Source organism: Limanda limanda, chromosome 15 (genome assembly GCF_963576545.1).
Source record: "Limanda limanda chromosome 15, fLimLim1.1, whole genome shotgun sequence".
Taxonomy (NCBI): Eukaryota; Metazoa; Chordata; class Actinopteri; order Pleuronectiformes; family Pleuronectidae; genus Limanda; species Limanda limanda.
In genome coordinates, this window is record NC_083650.1 from 3,115,994 (window position 1) to 3,128,380 (window position 12,387).

A 12,387-nucleotide genomic window follows, 5' to 3' on the forward strand; every position below is an offset into this window, starting at 1 on the left:
ACTTTCTACAATTTATAACTCGGATTGAATAAAGTGAAATGAAACAAAACAAAAATAAATTAAATTAAATCTGGATATAATATGATATACGGTGATTATGGAAGATGCTTTTACTTTGAAGGCCAACGTGGTTGGATTTCCGGTTTTGTTACGCATGTTCTTGACCATAGTGTTTTGTTTTGACGCAGCTAGTTCAAAGACAGCGCCCCCTTCAGGGCATGTGGCAGCACAACACTAAACTGCAGAGAGAACAAAGCTGACAGAATTCACTGAAGTGAAGAAGACAAGTTCAAAAGAAAAGCTGCTTTACTTTCGTCTTGTTTTTGCAGGATTAAAACTAATATTTCATTGTTATGGTGAATACAATTTTGAAATTTGACTTGTTGAGGTCATGATAATATCTGCTTCAGTCAATCTGTAAATATATATCTGCCTCAATGTTACAACAAGAGACGACTGGTTTAAATGTTGTGGGTAATGAGTAATATGTGTTTTAATTAGCTAAGCAAATGATTGAAACAACATATATATATTTTTTTTCTTATTCCTTAAATCATCTCACGACCTTTATAATCATCTCCCTGACGTCACCTGCATATGAGTGTAAACGTAATAATCAGAGAAGCAGAGCAGCCGCCGTCTTGGTCCAACTGGAGTTTATTCTGAACATTGAAAGACAACAACGTACATCATCTTCTACAGTGATAATTAACAGCAGTCTCAATCGCCCCCTCCCCACGCTCATATATTAACTCTCAGATTAGCAGTAGTATTATACACAACCTGGAAGATAGACAGTGAGAACAGGTTCAAACTGGATTAGTTTCAGGGAGGAGAGGAGGTCGGTTGGAACAGTAAGAACAGTAGAGGGTCGACAGGGACGAGGACGACCTTCATCATCATCATCATCATCGTCATCTTCAATCTGGGGAAACACATTCACACCTTCCTCAACTGTCGAGATGCTGCGAACGGCCTGGCCTCGCTGACCTCTGATTGGACAGTGACTGGTCACTAAGGTAACTATAGGTTGTCTCCGTGGTAACGCAGTGCGTGACTGTAACCGTGGCGTTAAATTAAAAACTTCTAGCTAAATTTACTAACTGGCCGAGTAGCTAGCTAACTAACGTATATATATACAACTCTGCTGAGCGAACACACTGGGATTTTATCTGTCGTCTGACTGGCGAACGCAGCGGCCATTTTGAACGCTCAGGTGGGAAAAGGTCTGCGTGGAGGATTAGCGCTGCCTTCAGAGTGACTCCTGAGTTTGTATACTTGAAAGAAATCAAGTAAAATGATATGAATATAAAAGTGAAGTCTTACATTTGCTGTCCGTTTTAAAGTCAGCGAACAAGCTAGCACAACCAGATATGAAGGCACCAGGAGCACGAAGCTGGATTAAAATTTAAACAAGTAAACATTTATTAAGATTACACTTTTTTAACTAATTCAAATTGTCACTAGGGGGCTATCGAGATGATTTGGCTTCACTTTTGGACTGATGCCATGTCGTCCATTTTTAAACCCAGTAGAGGCTACTGAGAGATTTTGGGTCTTTTACTGACAACGAGAACATCACTTCCTATTTTGTTTACTAATCCTCCAGCTTACGTTTCCTGCTTTGAGTATTCAAAACGGCCGCTGTGCGATGTTAGTCGAGTCCTCTGCTCTAGTGTTTGCGACAGCGTCTGTTTTGAAAGTGCTGGGAGTGCCAACGCACAGTAAAATGATTTCTACACTTAGCTTTCTCATGGTTAGCGTGTGGAAATGACATTTCTACAAAATACACGACTGCGGTACCTATAGCCTAGCATGTTCGGGGGCCCCCGATGGATCCGGCTCTGGGCCCCCTCGGATACTGTCGGGTTATTTCCCTCCCTGCATAGCGACGTGACACCAGAGGTAAAACACGTGACAGAAGAATCACCTAGAGCTAGAACCCCTGTGTGCGTTCAACATCAAATAAAAACAAAGACATTCTTCTTTACAGTACCTCAATTTAAATTAGCTGTCAAACCTGTTTCCCTGCATCAGCCACCTCGTCACCAGCGCTATTATTATTATTATTATTCATACAAAGGGACATTTTGGCATGTCTGTAGTTTATGTACAGCGGACACTCGTCATGTATTGTGTATTACTGTAGTTTTAGCTTATTCGCATTGTTTGCTTTTCTCATTGCATCTGTACATAAATTCAAAATGTCTCGGTCCCTTTAACATGCAGAACCCGACGCTGAGACTCGACCCTAAGACTCCGAGAGAGTTGTACGATAAAAAATAAAATGTACACTGGACCGTACCGTTAATTAGCTCGTCCACCTTAACGCTCTTACAGGCATTCACACACACATGCACACACTCATGTACACACACGCCCACACACAGACACACACAGGGGTTTCAGGGTTTGTAGGGACAAAGCAGGAGGGCTGGGATTGTCAGTGGAGAGTCTGTCTGATGACACAAAGGAACCCGGCCGATCTCCGACAGACGACTGGATGAAATACTGTCGTGAACCAGACTGAAGGCCGACAGGGCTGGACTGGACTGGAATGACTGGACTAAACTGAACTGGACTAGCCACAGGTGTTGGATATGAAGTTCTTGGAAGTGCAACATCCTTCTTGCTGCTTCTGGAAGTTTGTCTTTACTTTAAAATCCCAGTATGAATCTGCTTACTGGAACTCTCCTCTCATTTTTAAGACCAGTAACAAAAACTTAAGACATGAACATTTATAGTATGTAAGACTTTTGTGGCCTGGAATGTACATTTTAAGAGATTCGGAACCTGCACACACACGAGTTTAGGTACAATATTAATTTCTTACATCCAGTTTAAATTGTGTTTCTTGCTTTTCGTGATATTATGATGTTATATTATAATTTTAATGATGTTTCTGCAGCATTTACCAGTTAAATTTCATTTAATGGGGTAGATTACCCAATAAAAATCATTACAGAGAATTGAGTCCTCCTGCAGAGGGTGTGGGTTCGATTCCGACCTGGCTCATGTTTACTTCCCTGTCAATAAAGACCCAAATATAACTTTACATAATATTCATAATTAAAAACAAATCACTGTCCACTTTCTGAGCTACAGTTTCCAGCTGTAATAAACATAAATAATGACATCATTTATTAGCAGGATCAAAAAGACGCCTGCATCATAATCCACTGTTGTGTCTGCCTCACTTGAAGTTTTAAATCTTTTTTAAAACTGAGTCGAAAGATTTTTAGGACTTTTCAGAAAATAGGAATCTAATATTTAACTGGTAAATGGCAGTTATTGAAATGTTTCCTCAGCTTCCTCCTAACAGCATCTGAGCACTAAGAAGGTGAACCAGACAAAGACAATCCAGACCAGTCCAGTCTAATCCAGTCCAAGTCCCTGGAGACGAGTCCATGCTGGTTCTGTTCTGGGTTCAAGGTTCTTCAAACAGCTGGAGGTCCAGCCTGACGACGATCTCTCCTGTGGGAACCTCGTGCAGGAGCAACCGCTTGGTGATTGGTCCTTTAGAGCCCTGATCCTTCTTTATTTCAGCCAACCGGATCTCGGTCCTGCCCAGGAAGTCTGGAGGGAAAAAAGACAACAGCGATGAAAATATCCGATAAAGACGTTTAATCTGAGGGAAGATCTTTTGAATCAGGGTCTAAATATCACCGACCGTCGGGGGAGAACTGGTCTCGTTCAAACACGGTGACGCAGAGGACGTCCTGCTCCAGGTCCTTTATAAAAAACTGACAGTTGGAGTTCCACTTCGGATTCAACGTGTCCTACAGAGAGAGAAGAGCCCAAGAAAAGATCGGATACTTTAAACCACTGAGAGTAAACGCTCCAGTAACTAATATCATAATGTTAATCTTCACCAAATAATACAACATCGATTCAAGCCATTTAATAAAACAGTGAAATGTCCTGTTTAGGAATTATGACTCAACTGAGCTCATTATATCATTTGACATCTTTCTCTCATCAGACTCTCAAAGTGAAGGAGGAGGAACTTTGTTAAATCATTAGAAAACTCAGTAACTGGCCCACAGTCGTACCTGTAATGTTTTGGTGATATGGCACTGGGAGCCCATGGTCACCTCACAGTATGGATTACTTTTACCTGCAGAGACGAGACAAACAGGAATTCATCAGCTGAGGACGACACGGCTTTTTCTAACCAGTGTCAAAGGACCCTGAGCTAAAGGAGTGTGTGTGCGTACCGTGAGAGCGACAGGGTTTGAGCTCGATTCCCTCCACGATGTTGACCATCAGCCGACCGATCCCTGTAGCTCTCTGAGAGCGAACTGAGTCACAGGGAAACACCGTGTTACTGAATGTGTTTCTAATGGCTTTGACTTAGGTACACTTAATAAAATGTAATATATTTAAATACCAAATCAAAGAAAATGGAATGCATATTTTAAATCGAATACAAAATGAATGTGGATATTTTTCAAATATCGGAATGCAGCATATCTCCATAAAACACTCTTAACACATGTGAAATTACAAAGATAATGATGCTTCCTCCCTGAAGACCCCCTTGTTATTAGCTTAGAATCTTAGGTAAATTGTAAGAGTAGGATTCAATCAAATGAGAAAATATAACATAATTCAAAGTAAAAACCCTGTTGGTCAATTTGACTTTCATGTTATTTAAGGATCAGCAGCTTTAATACAAACCTTCAATCTGAGAATATAAAGTTACCTAGATACGCCTTCTCTCTCTTCTTCTTCTCCGTCTCGATGAAGAGTTCCGACGCTGCCTTGATTTTCTGAACCCACGCCGTCCTGCACCGACACACAAATCACACATTCAAAAATAAACACAGACCTAGGGAGCCAACTGTTGTTTGTTGTTGTTGAGATCTCTGCGATGAGGTTGAGTCTCACCGCTCGTTGATGCTCTCGGCTCGGAGCGTGTAGACCCTGTCGATGTGGGAGATGTGGAACAGAGGTTCGTCTCCTGACGGGTCCGTCGGCAGCTTCACCAGCACCTCGTTCAGGAAGATCGGCTGAAAGAGACGAATACATCAAATACACTGAGGCGGCACCATACCTGCAGGTTTCAGACTCGGATTTTAATACTAGAATTCAATTAAGGATAAATTAAACACAAAACGTAGCCAGAATGTGACAAGAATCATGAAAAGAGAAACATTTACAGAAGGTTGTGGGGCTCACCGTCTTGTACATGCGGTACTGAAGGTGGGTTTTTGATGAGAAAACTTTGTCCGAGCCGGACCAGCCCAGAGGCTTGGTGACCTGGTGAGAGAGACAAAGATAAAGACGGTTGAAGGTGTTCTGTCAGTGACAAACACACAAACAAGCACAGACGCACAACGCACAGACAAACACACTGCTCCTCACCTGAGTCAGCAGCAGGAAGTCGTTGAACAAGAAGCCGTACAGCTCTTTGCTGCTCTTGGCTTTGAACAGTTTCCCGCTGTGGAGAAACTTCCTGGGACCCAAACAGTTTGTGACCGAGTTAAACACCAGTTGCTAAAGAACAGACACAGAGAGAGAGAAACACTTAGTATCGTAGGATTTAGACAAAGTCATATTTTAGTCTATAAACAGTCAAACATGATGATAAGAAGTTATGAGAATGGATTATTTTTGTTTTAATAATAGACTTGTGTGTGTGTGTGTGTGTGTGTGTGTGTGTGTGTGTGTCACCTCCGACAGGCCTTCACACTGAACGTGAGCCTGAATCCACTCCAGACGATCTGAGTTTTCTTTCTCTCTGACGCCCTCGTTCACCTGAAAACACACAAACACAGAGAAGTCAACACAACTGATAAATACTCTGGTAGCGTTGTTTCCTGTTAACATGTTAAGCACATGCGTGTCTCACCTGTGAACACAGCTCCTCTGCTTTCTCCAGAGCAGCTTTCAGGTGACTGTGGTCGGGATGAGACTCCGGAGTGTTTTCTAACGTCTGCGATCGATAACAGAGAAATCATTAGGGAGCAAAGTTGGGAGTTAACTGGTAGTTTTAAAAGTTTACACACAACTCAGTTCCCAAGGCCTCAACCAGAGGAAATGAGGGGTCACTGTGAAACTGATGAAGAGCTCTTCACCTTCATCAAAACAACAAACGAGGGACGTGTGGAGGAATCAGCTCTTCAGTGGAGTTCAGAGACTCAAAGATTTAATACTGAATGGTTTTTCCTTTCATTTGTCACCTGTCTATACACTGTGTATTGTATGATTGTGTGTGTGCTGCTCGTACATTCTTGATGATGAGCGGGTAGCGTGTGACTCTCTGCATGGGTTTGAGCAGGAAACTGGACAGAGGCATCCCCTTGCACCTGGGGTCCATGGCTAACCTCTGACAGAGAGAGGAGACATTTAAATCACGGGTTAATCACTGATTCTTTCAATTTGACACAACAGAACAGAGTCCTGGATTCATCCTCATCCTGCTTACTGTATAATTATAGTTTCTGTTTCTATGATGACCTCAGATAATAACGCAGATCATGATCTGTGGTGTTTTGTACCTTGAGGAAATCTTTGATCTCAGGGCTGTCGTCTGTTTTCTGCTGAATCAGCGTCGCTCCGTTCAGCTGACACGAGCAGAACCTGAACACACACACACAGATAGAAGACGACATCAGTGACATTAATATCAATCTGTGCACGTGGAGAGAGAAGACTCAGTCGGATGAGAGGCTGGACCTGATGTAGGGCTGCATGTGAGGCAGCTGATTGGTCAGGATGTCACCGATCATCTTCACCGGCATCCGATCTCCTGACATCTTCTTCCTCACTCTCAGAGCTCTGAGGGGAAGACGAGGGAGGATGAGGAGTTTGGTCTCTGGGGAGATTTTATTCTAAAGCTTCTGCAGAGTAAAGTCTAGACGTCTGGTGTAAATATCAAAATCTACTTACAAGTTGCTCACTGTTTCAACCCAAATAATATTTTTGAAAAAAGAAGGAACCAGATAATAAGTCAGTTCCAAACTCCACATTTAGACTTTGATCTAAATTTTAAAAACAAATCTTAGCAACTCTTTAAAAGACTGCGTTCAGGCTGATCTGGTCTTCAAAACGTGATTGAAATAAGTGCATGAGTGTTAGTGTGTGTGTGTCACTCTGTGTGTGCGTTTGTCACTCTTTGTGTGTGTGTGTGTGTGTGTCAATCTGTGTGTTTTCTCGTCTCACTTGAGCAGTTTGATGTTGCACATGATGAGCTCCTTCCAGTTGACGAAGATCATGGCGACTTCCTTCTCCGTCAGCAGCTCGCAGTCCAGCAGAGGTTTGTGGAAAATCTACACACACACACACATATAAATAAAGGTTCAGCTATAAGGCTGCCTCAAGCGTCACAGTTAGGAATCAGTTGATTCCCGTTAATTCAGCCTTTTGTTTGTGCGTCTTCATATTGAATCGTTACACAAGATTACCAAGCTGCAGTGTGTGTGTGTGAGCATGAGGCTCTTCTTCTACCTCTGTGACGAGCTGCAGGTCGTTGGCGTAGTTCTCCTCAGTGACGATCAGCTCGTGGATGTAGCCCTGTCGCTTCCTCTCCGTGGGACTCAGCATGTCCAGCAGGTGGAGGTCAGCGCACCCTGAAACACAAACACACACAGACACACAAAGAGAGAGAAACACACAAACACAGGCGTCAAAGAAACATCCTCAAACACAGAAGTTAAAAACTTTCATATTATACCTGCATTAAAACTTAACTAGCAGCTACATACCTGAGAACAGACAGTGAGGGTCTGGAGGAGTGTGTGTGTGTGTGTGTTGTGTTTGTCGTTCTCCAGAATATGTGTGTAGATACATTTGTGTGACAGAGAAATGTCAGATTAAAGTTTATATTTACATCAGTAGTTGTTGATTTCAATTTAAAGCTTCCTGTTTTGCTTCAGGGACAGAAAAACATTTTATAGATTCTCTGGATATTTGTATACAACTGCAGTGAAACATTTCACTCCACAAACAGGGGGAGATAGTTTTTTTTTTACGTCATGCAACTTTAAAAAAATATTTTTTACAACTTATAAGACCTTTTCATCTCTCCACTGACCAAAGTATTAAAGATATCAATAAAATACCAAAACGGTTGCTCAGCCCTAGAAATATTTAATAATTAATTTCACATCATCTGTTATTGTTGTCCTGACTTTAAAGTTGTATCCTTTAGTTTTTGGCTGCATGATAGTGCGACAAGTTGACAAACACACAGTCAAAGTTCAAACGGACTTATAAAATGATGAATTCATGATATTCACGCAGACCTTTTCTCCAGGTTCGTCACCACTTTCACATCTGAGGAAGTCAGTGTTAATATTAAACACTAATTCCTGCAGCTTTATGACTCACTATTTACATATTTTATGCAGTTAAAATATTTAGTATTTGTAGGTATTTTAAAATATTGTTTTAGATAAACAGGAAGCTTAACTTGTGTGTGTGTACTTGTATTACTCATGTTAGTCAATTCATCTGTTTGTAGTAATTTTGTGAGGATTCATCTTCTATCTGGGGAAAAACACGCTCAAATAAACATAAAGAGAAGAGTTCTATGGTAAGTTCGAGGTTCAGGGGAAAAGTTTGAAAGAAATGAATGCAAGTCATTGTGAAGACCTCTTAAATGTGTGTGTGTGTGTGTGTGTGTGTGTGTGAGTAACGAGGCCAGTCGACTGCCGTCTGTCTCAGAGCGTTTAATCATCAGGACCATTCACCGCTTCATCAAAGAAAAAACCTCCATCAGTAAAACCTCAGCACGACATTCTGTACATGTAATTCATTCATTTTTCCTTTTTTATTCCTATAAGTTTCCATCTGACCATTCACGTCCATGAAACTGCTCATTCATGCTTTACTCTCTCACACACACACACACACACGCTCATTCATGCACGCACTGACACCAAGAGCAGTCTGGTTACATTTGGCTTGGCTGTTAATCCATTCATCTGAGTTGCTATTTATAAGAAGCATCGACCAATCCCCATTTATCAGGTTAAGCACAGTCCATACAGATCTTTACTAATCGAACCGAACTAAACCAGAGCCGTGTGATTGGATAAAAACGAAAACGGTAAAAGCAAACATTAAAATGCTCTGAATGTAAAGTGTGTCCCGGCCGCTTCCACCTGAAACCACAACGAGTGCGTTCATGATTTGAACTCGACGGCTGCAGATGAGAGAATGTAGAGGATCAGCTTGGCTCTGGTTTAGGTCGGGCTTTGTTCGAATCTAAAATACTGGCTCTGACGGCGATAAGTCTCGACCATCAGTTACCAAACTGGAAGAAATACATGATTCTCTGACCCTGAAAAACCAGGATCTGAACAAACAAAAAAAAAAAAAAAGATTGATCTTGAGGCCGGGGCGTCTAACGTCAGCTTGTGCAACAACAAATGGTCTTTGACTTATCAACCAATCAGAGCACTTCACCTCCAATACTGACACACGGAGGAGCCAATAGGATCCAAGCGAGTTGATAATAATAATCATCATCATAATAACTCTATTGCTTGTTGTATAAAAACGTTGCGTTGTTCAATAATCGTTTGTGTTTCTGAAGGTAAACATTAAAATCACAATACTGTCATCTGGATAAACAACAAATAAAATAAAACACACAAGTCTGATATGGCAACCACTATAATACTCATCTGTTGCTATGGGAACAAAGAGAAAGCTGGTTTTTAATGCTGTGTGGAAAAGCTACACCGGGGGTGTGCGTAACCACGGTAACAGTTTGAGAGTGTAAAGTGAGGCTGTGCCGTGTGTTTCTGTTTAATACGACAGGTTTAAATACGACATGTGAGGTTTTCAGGCTCTGAATAGATGACGTTTTTTTTCTGTTTTTCTTATTCAGTGCTGAACAAATGAACGAGACGCCCTGGAATCGAACGTGTGACGTGAAAGCAACAGAGCAGCGACCACCGGTGACGTCCTTCACTTCAGGTGTGATCCGCTCCTGAGCCTCAGGAACAGAACTCAACACTTCACAGGTCAGGGTTCCTTCGATGGGGTCAAATGATCGTTGATAGGTTTGATACAGTAGGTTTGCATTGAAGGGGGGGGGGGGGCGGGGAAACCAAGCGTCAACTTTAAATCATCGCGCGTGAAGTTTGGTCATGATAATAATATGAATCACAGTATTAAAGATTTAACATGATGTTTAAACTACTTCAAAGTTTCACTAGTTTGTAAAATAGAGCAAAGACTAAAAGAGTAAGTGTTTAAAGGAATAGTTTGATATTTGATACGAGAAGATTTCCGCTGCTCTCAGGTCTGTTTGTTAAATATCAGAGCAAGAGAGAAAACGAGTGACGCTACTTGTTTACCTGAAGTGAGCTTGGTCGTTCCACCTCGACGTGTTTAGTACCAAATCTGTCCCGAGTCATGTGGGTGTGTTTAACAGTGTGACAGCATCTCATCATCATAGCAACAGATAAAACAATAAACATGTAAACAAACAAACAGAAAAACATCAACAGAACATAAAGCGTTTCATTTAAAGTTAATACATAATTAGAGTGTTAAACTGCGACGGATTAAAACATTATCACCGTGTGTGTGTGTGTGTGTTTGTGTGTGTGTGTGTGTGTGTGGACATGTGCAGACTCCCAACTCAGTACCTCATTGTATTTTGTGTTTGTGACGTGTGGTTAGCTCGTATGCTAAGCAGTTACAGCCCTGAGCTTTCGGGCCGCGTCCCATTCCAGCTGCTCGCTCCTTTCTATGCCTCCTCGCCGAGCACAGAAAGACGAGAGGAGACTGTGACACCATAGAAGGGAACAGCAGCAGCAGCAGCAGCAGGGGGTGTGGAGGTAAAAAGCCTGTGACTGCTACTGGACGTGTCTCAAGTCTTTCTCTCCTCTCCTGTCCTTCATTAGTGTGTGTACATGAGAGGGAGGAAGGAGGAGAGAGGAGACGAGGAAGCAGGAGGAAGGAGTCTTTGGCATTAAGGAAGAGAGGAGGTGAGGAGAGGTGACGAGAGGAGAGTGAAAGACTTTAGTGAGTCTCGTCCTCCGGCAGATAGTGGGTCGTTCTGTGAAGCTGTGGGAGGGGGAGGGGTTAGTGTGGGGCGGGGCCAGCACTTGTGACTGACAGGTTGAATGAAGCTGCTGAACCAATGGGGGTGTGGTTAACAAAAAAGGGGGAGGGATGAGCTGAAGCTAATGACAGATTCTCCCATGAAGCCACAAAATGACCCACTATCCACTTAACAAGCTAACGTGTGTGTTCATGTGTGTTAATGTGTGTGTTCATGTGTGTGTGTTTGTGTGTGTGTGTATACAGTTAAAACATCAGTCCAATCTGGGAGAAAGGAGATCAATAGTCTCGTCTCCTCTTTTCCTCTCCTCCTTTCTTCCTTCCCTCATTAACTTAGCACCTTTTAACCGACAGAGACAGGAAGAAAAGAGGGGGAAACAGAAGAGGAAGAAAGAGGAGGAGGAGGAGGAGAGGAGAGTTCGAGAGGAGTCCTGACTATTGATCTCCCTCCTGTTGAACAGTGCTGTTTGGAGCCAGAGCCTCAGATAAACAGAGTTTGGCCAAGTCCAGTCAGAGCCATGCATAGACAGAGTTCTGGCCACCAGAGGGCGCTTTAACGTTACAGTCTGTCTGTGTCTCTCTCTCTCTCTCTCTGGCTTCTATTGGTGGAGAGTCGCCATTTCCGGGTCATGTGACCTCTTGGAGCTGTCCCATTGGTTGAGTGGCCTAGTGGGCGTGGCCTAGTGGGTCTCTTTGAGGGCTTTGAGGAGAGGGGGGTTCTGGGTAATGATATGATCCTAGAGAGAGGACGACAACAACAACATCAACAAAAACAACTAAACAAAACAACAACACCAACAACAACAACCAATCGGGTGCTAGGTGGGCGGGGCGTGCAGCAAGACAGAGAGTGTGGAGGTGTGGTCTAATCTAGCGTAGAAGCAGAGAATCTAGAGCAGGTGATGCGTCAGCAGGAATTTTAAACTGTGAATTTAAAGGGTCGAAGCAGACGTGCTGATTACGCACTGAGCTGAGAAGACACCAGATTGATTAAAATGAGCAGCCCTCAATGTATTAAATGTAATTCAAATATCTAAATAACGGTCCTCGGTTTGTGCTGCAAAAAATAACCTGATCAACTTATGAATGAATAATTGATTAATAATTGCTTCCATGAGCATTTAGAGAAACTTCTTATCATGTTCATCATTTGTGAGATATCACACACGTTGTGTGTTTGGAAGAAATTCATCAACTTTTTTTATCAAAGTTTTTTGTCTTTCGCGGATTAGTTTTGTAGAACAATTAGATCGTTTGGTCATTTAATCACATTGTGATTTCACTAAAGTATATAAATTATAATTTTAATTTACTACCCAGCTCTACAGCTGTGTTTATCCTGATCTCAACTGCATTCAAATT

The 12,387-nt window shown here is 42.2% G+C and overlaps 1 protein-coding gene across 1 annotated transcript in view; it reads right to left on the bottom strand.

The window, feature by feature from the left end:
- Window positions 1-639: 639 nt before the first annotated feature.
- Window positions 640-12,387, bottom strand: part of itsn1 (intersectin 1 (SH3 domain protein)) — a 38,498-nt gene continuing 26,750 nt past the window's right edge. Inside the window, exons 32-46 of the mRNA XM_061086685.1 lie at window positions 7,453-7,574; window positions 7,168-7,274; window positions 6,682-6,783; window positions 6,504-6,585; window positions 6,233-6,331; window positions 5,855-5,938; window positions 5,677-5,760; window positions 5,368-5,499; window positions 5,182-5,262; window positions 4,891-5,012; window positions 4,706-4,788; window positions 4,218-4,301; window positions 4,053-4,117; window positions 3,671-3,779; window positions 640-3,576 (exon numbers count right to left, since the gene is read on the bottom strand). Coding sequence (XP_060942668.1) covers window positions 3,428-3,576; window positions 3,671-3,779; window positions 4,053-4,117; window positions 4,218-4,301; window positions 4,706-4,788; window positions 4,891-5,012; window positions 5,182-5,262; window positions 5,368-5,499; window positions 5,677-5,760; window positions 5,855-5,938; window positions 6,233-6,331; window positions 6,504-6,585; window positions 6,682-6,783; window positions 7,168-7,274; window positions 7,453-7,574 — 1,505 coding nt within the window. The 3' untranslated portion in view covers window positions 640-3,427. The remainder of the gene's footprint in view (window positions 3,577-3,670; window positions 3,780-4,052; window positions 4,118-4,217; window positions 4,302-4,705; window positions 4,789-4,890; window positions 5,013-5,181; window positions 5,263-5,367; window positions 5,500-5,676; window positions 5,761-5,854; window positions 5,939-6,232; window positions 6,332-6,503; window positions 6,586-6,681; window positions 6,784-7,167; window positions 7,275-7,452; window positions 7,575-12,387) is intronic.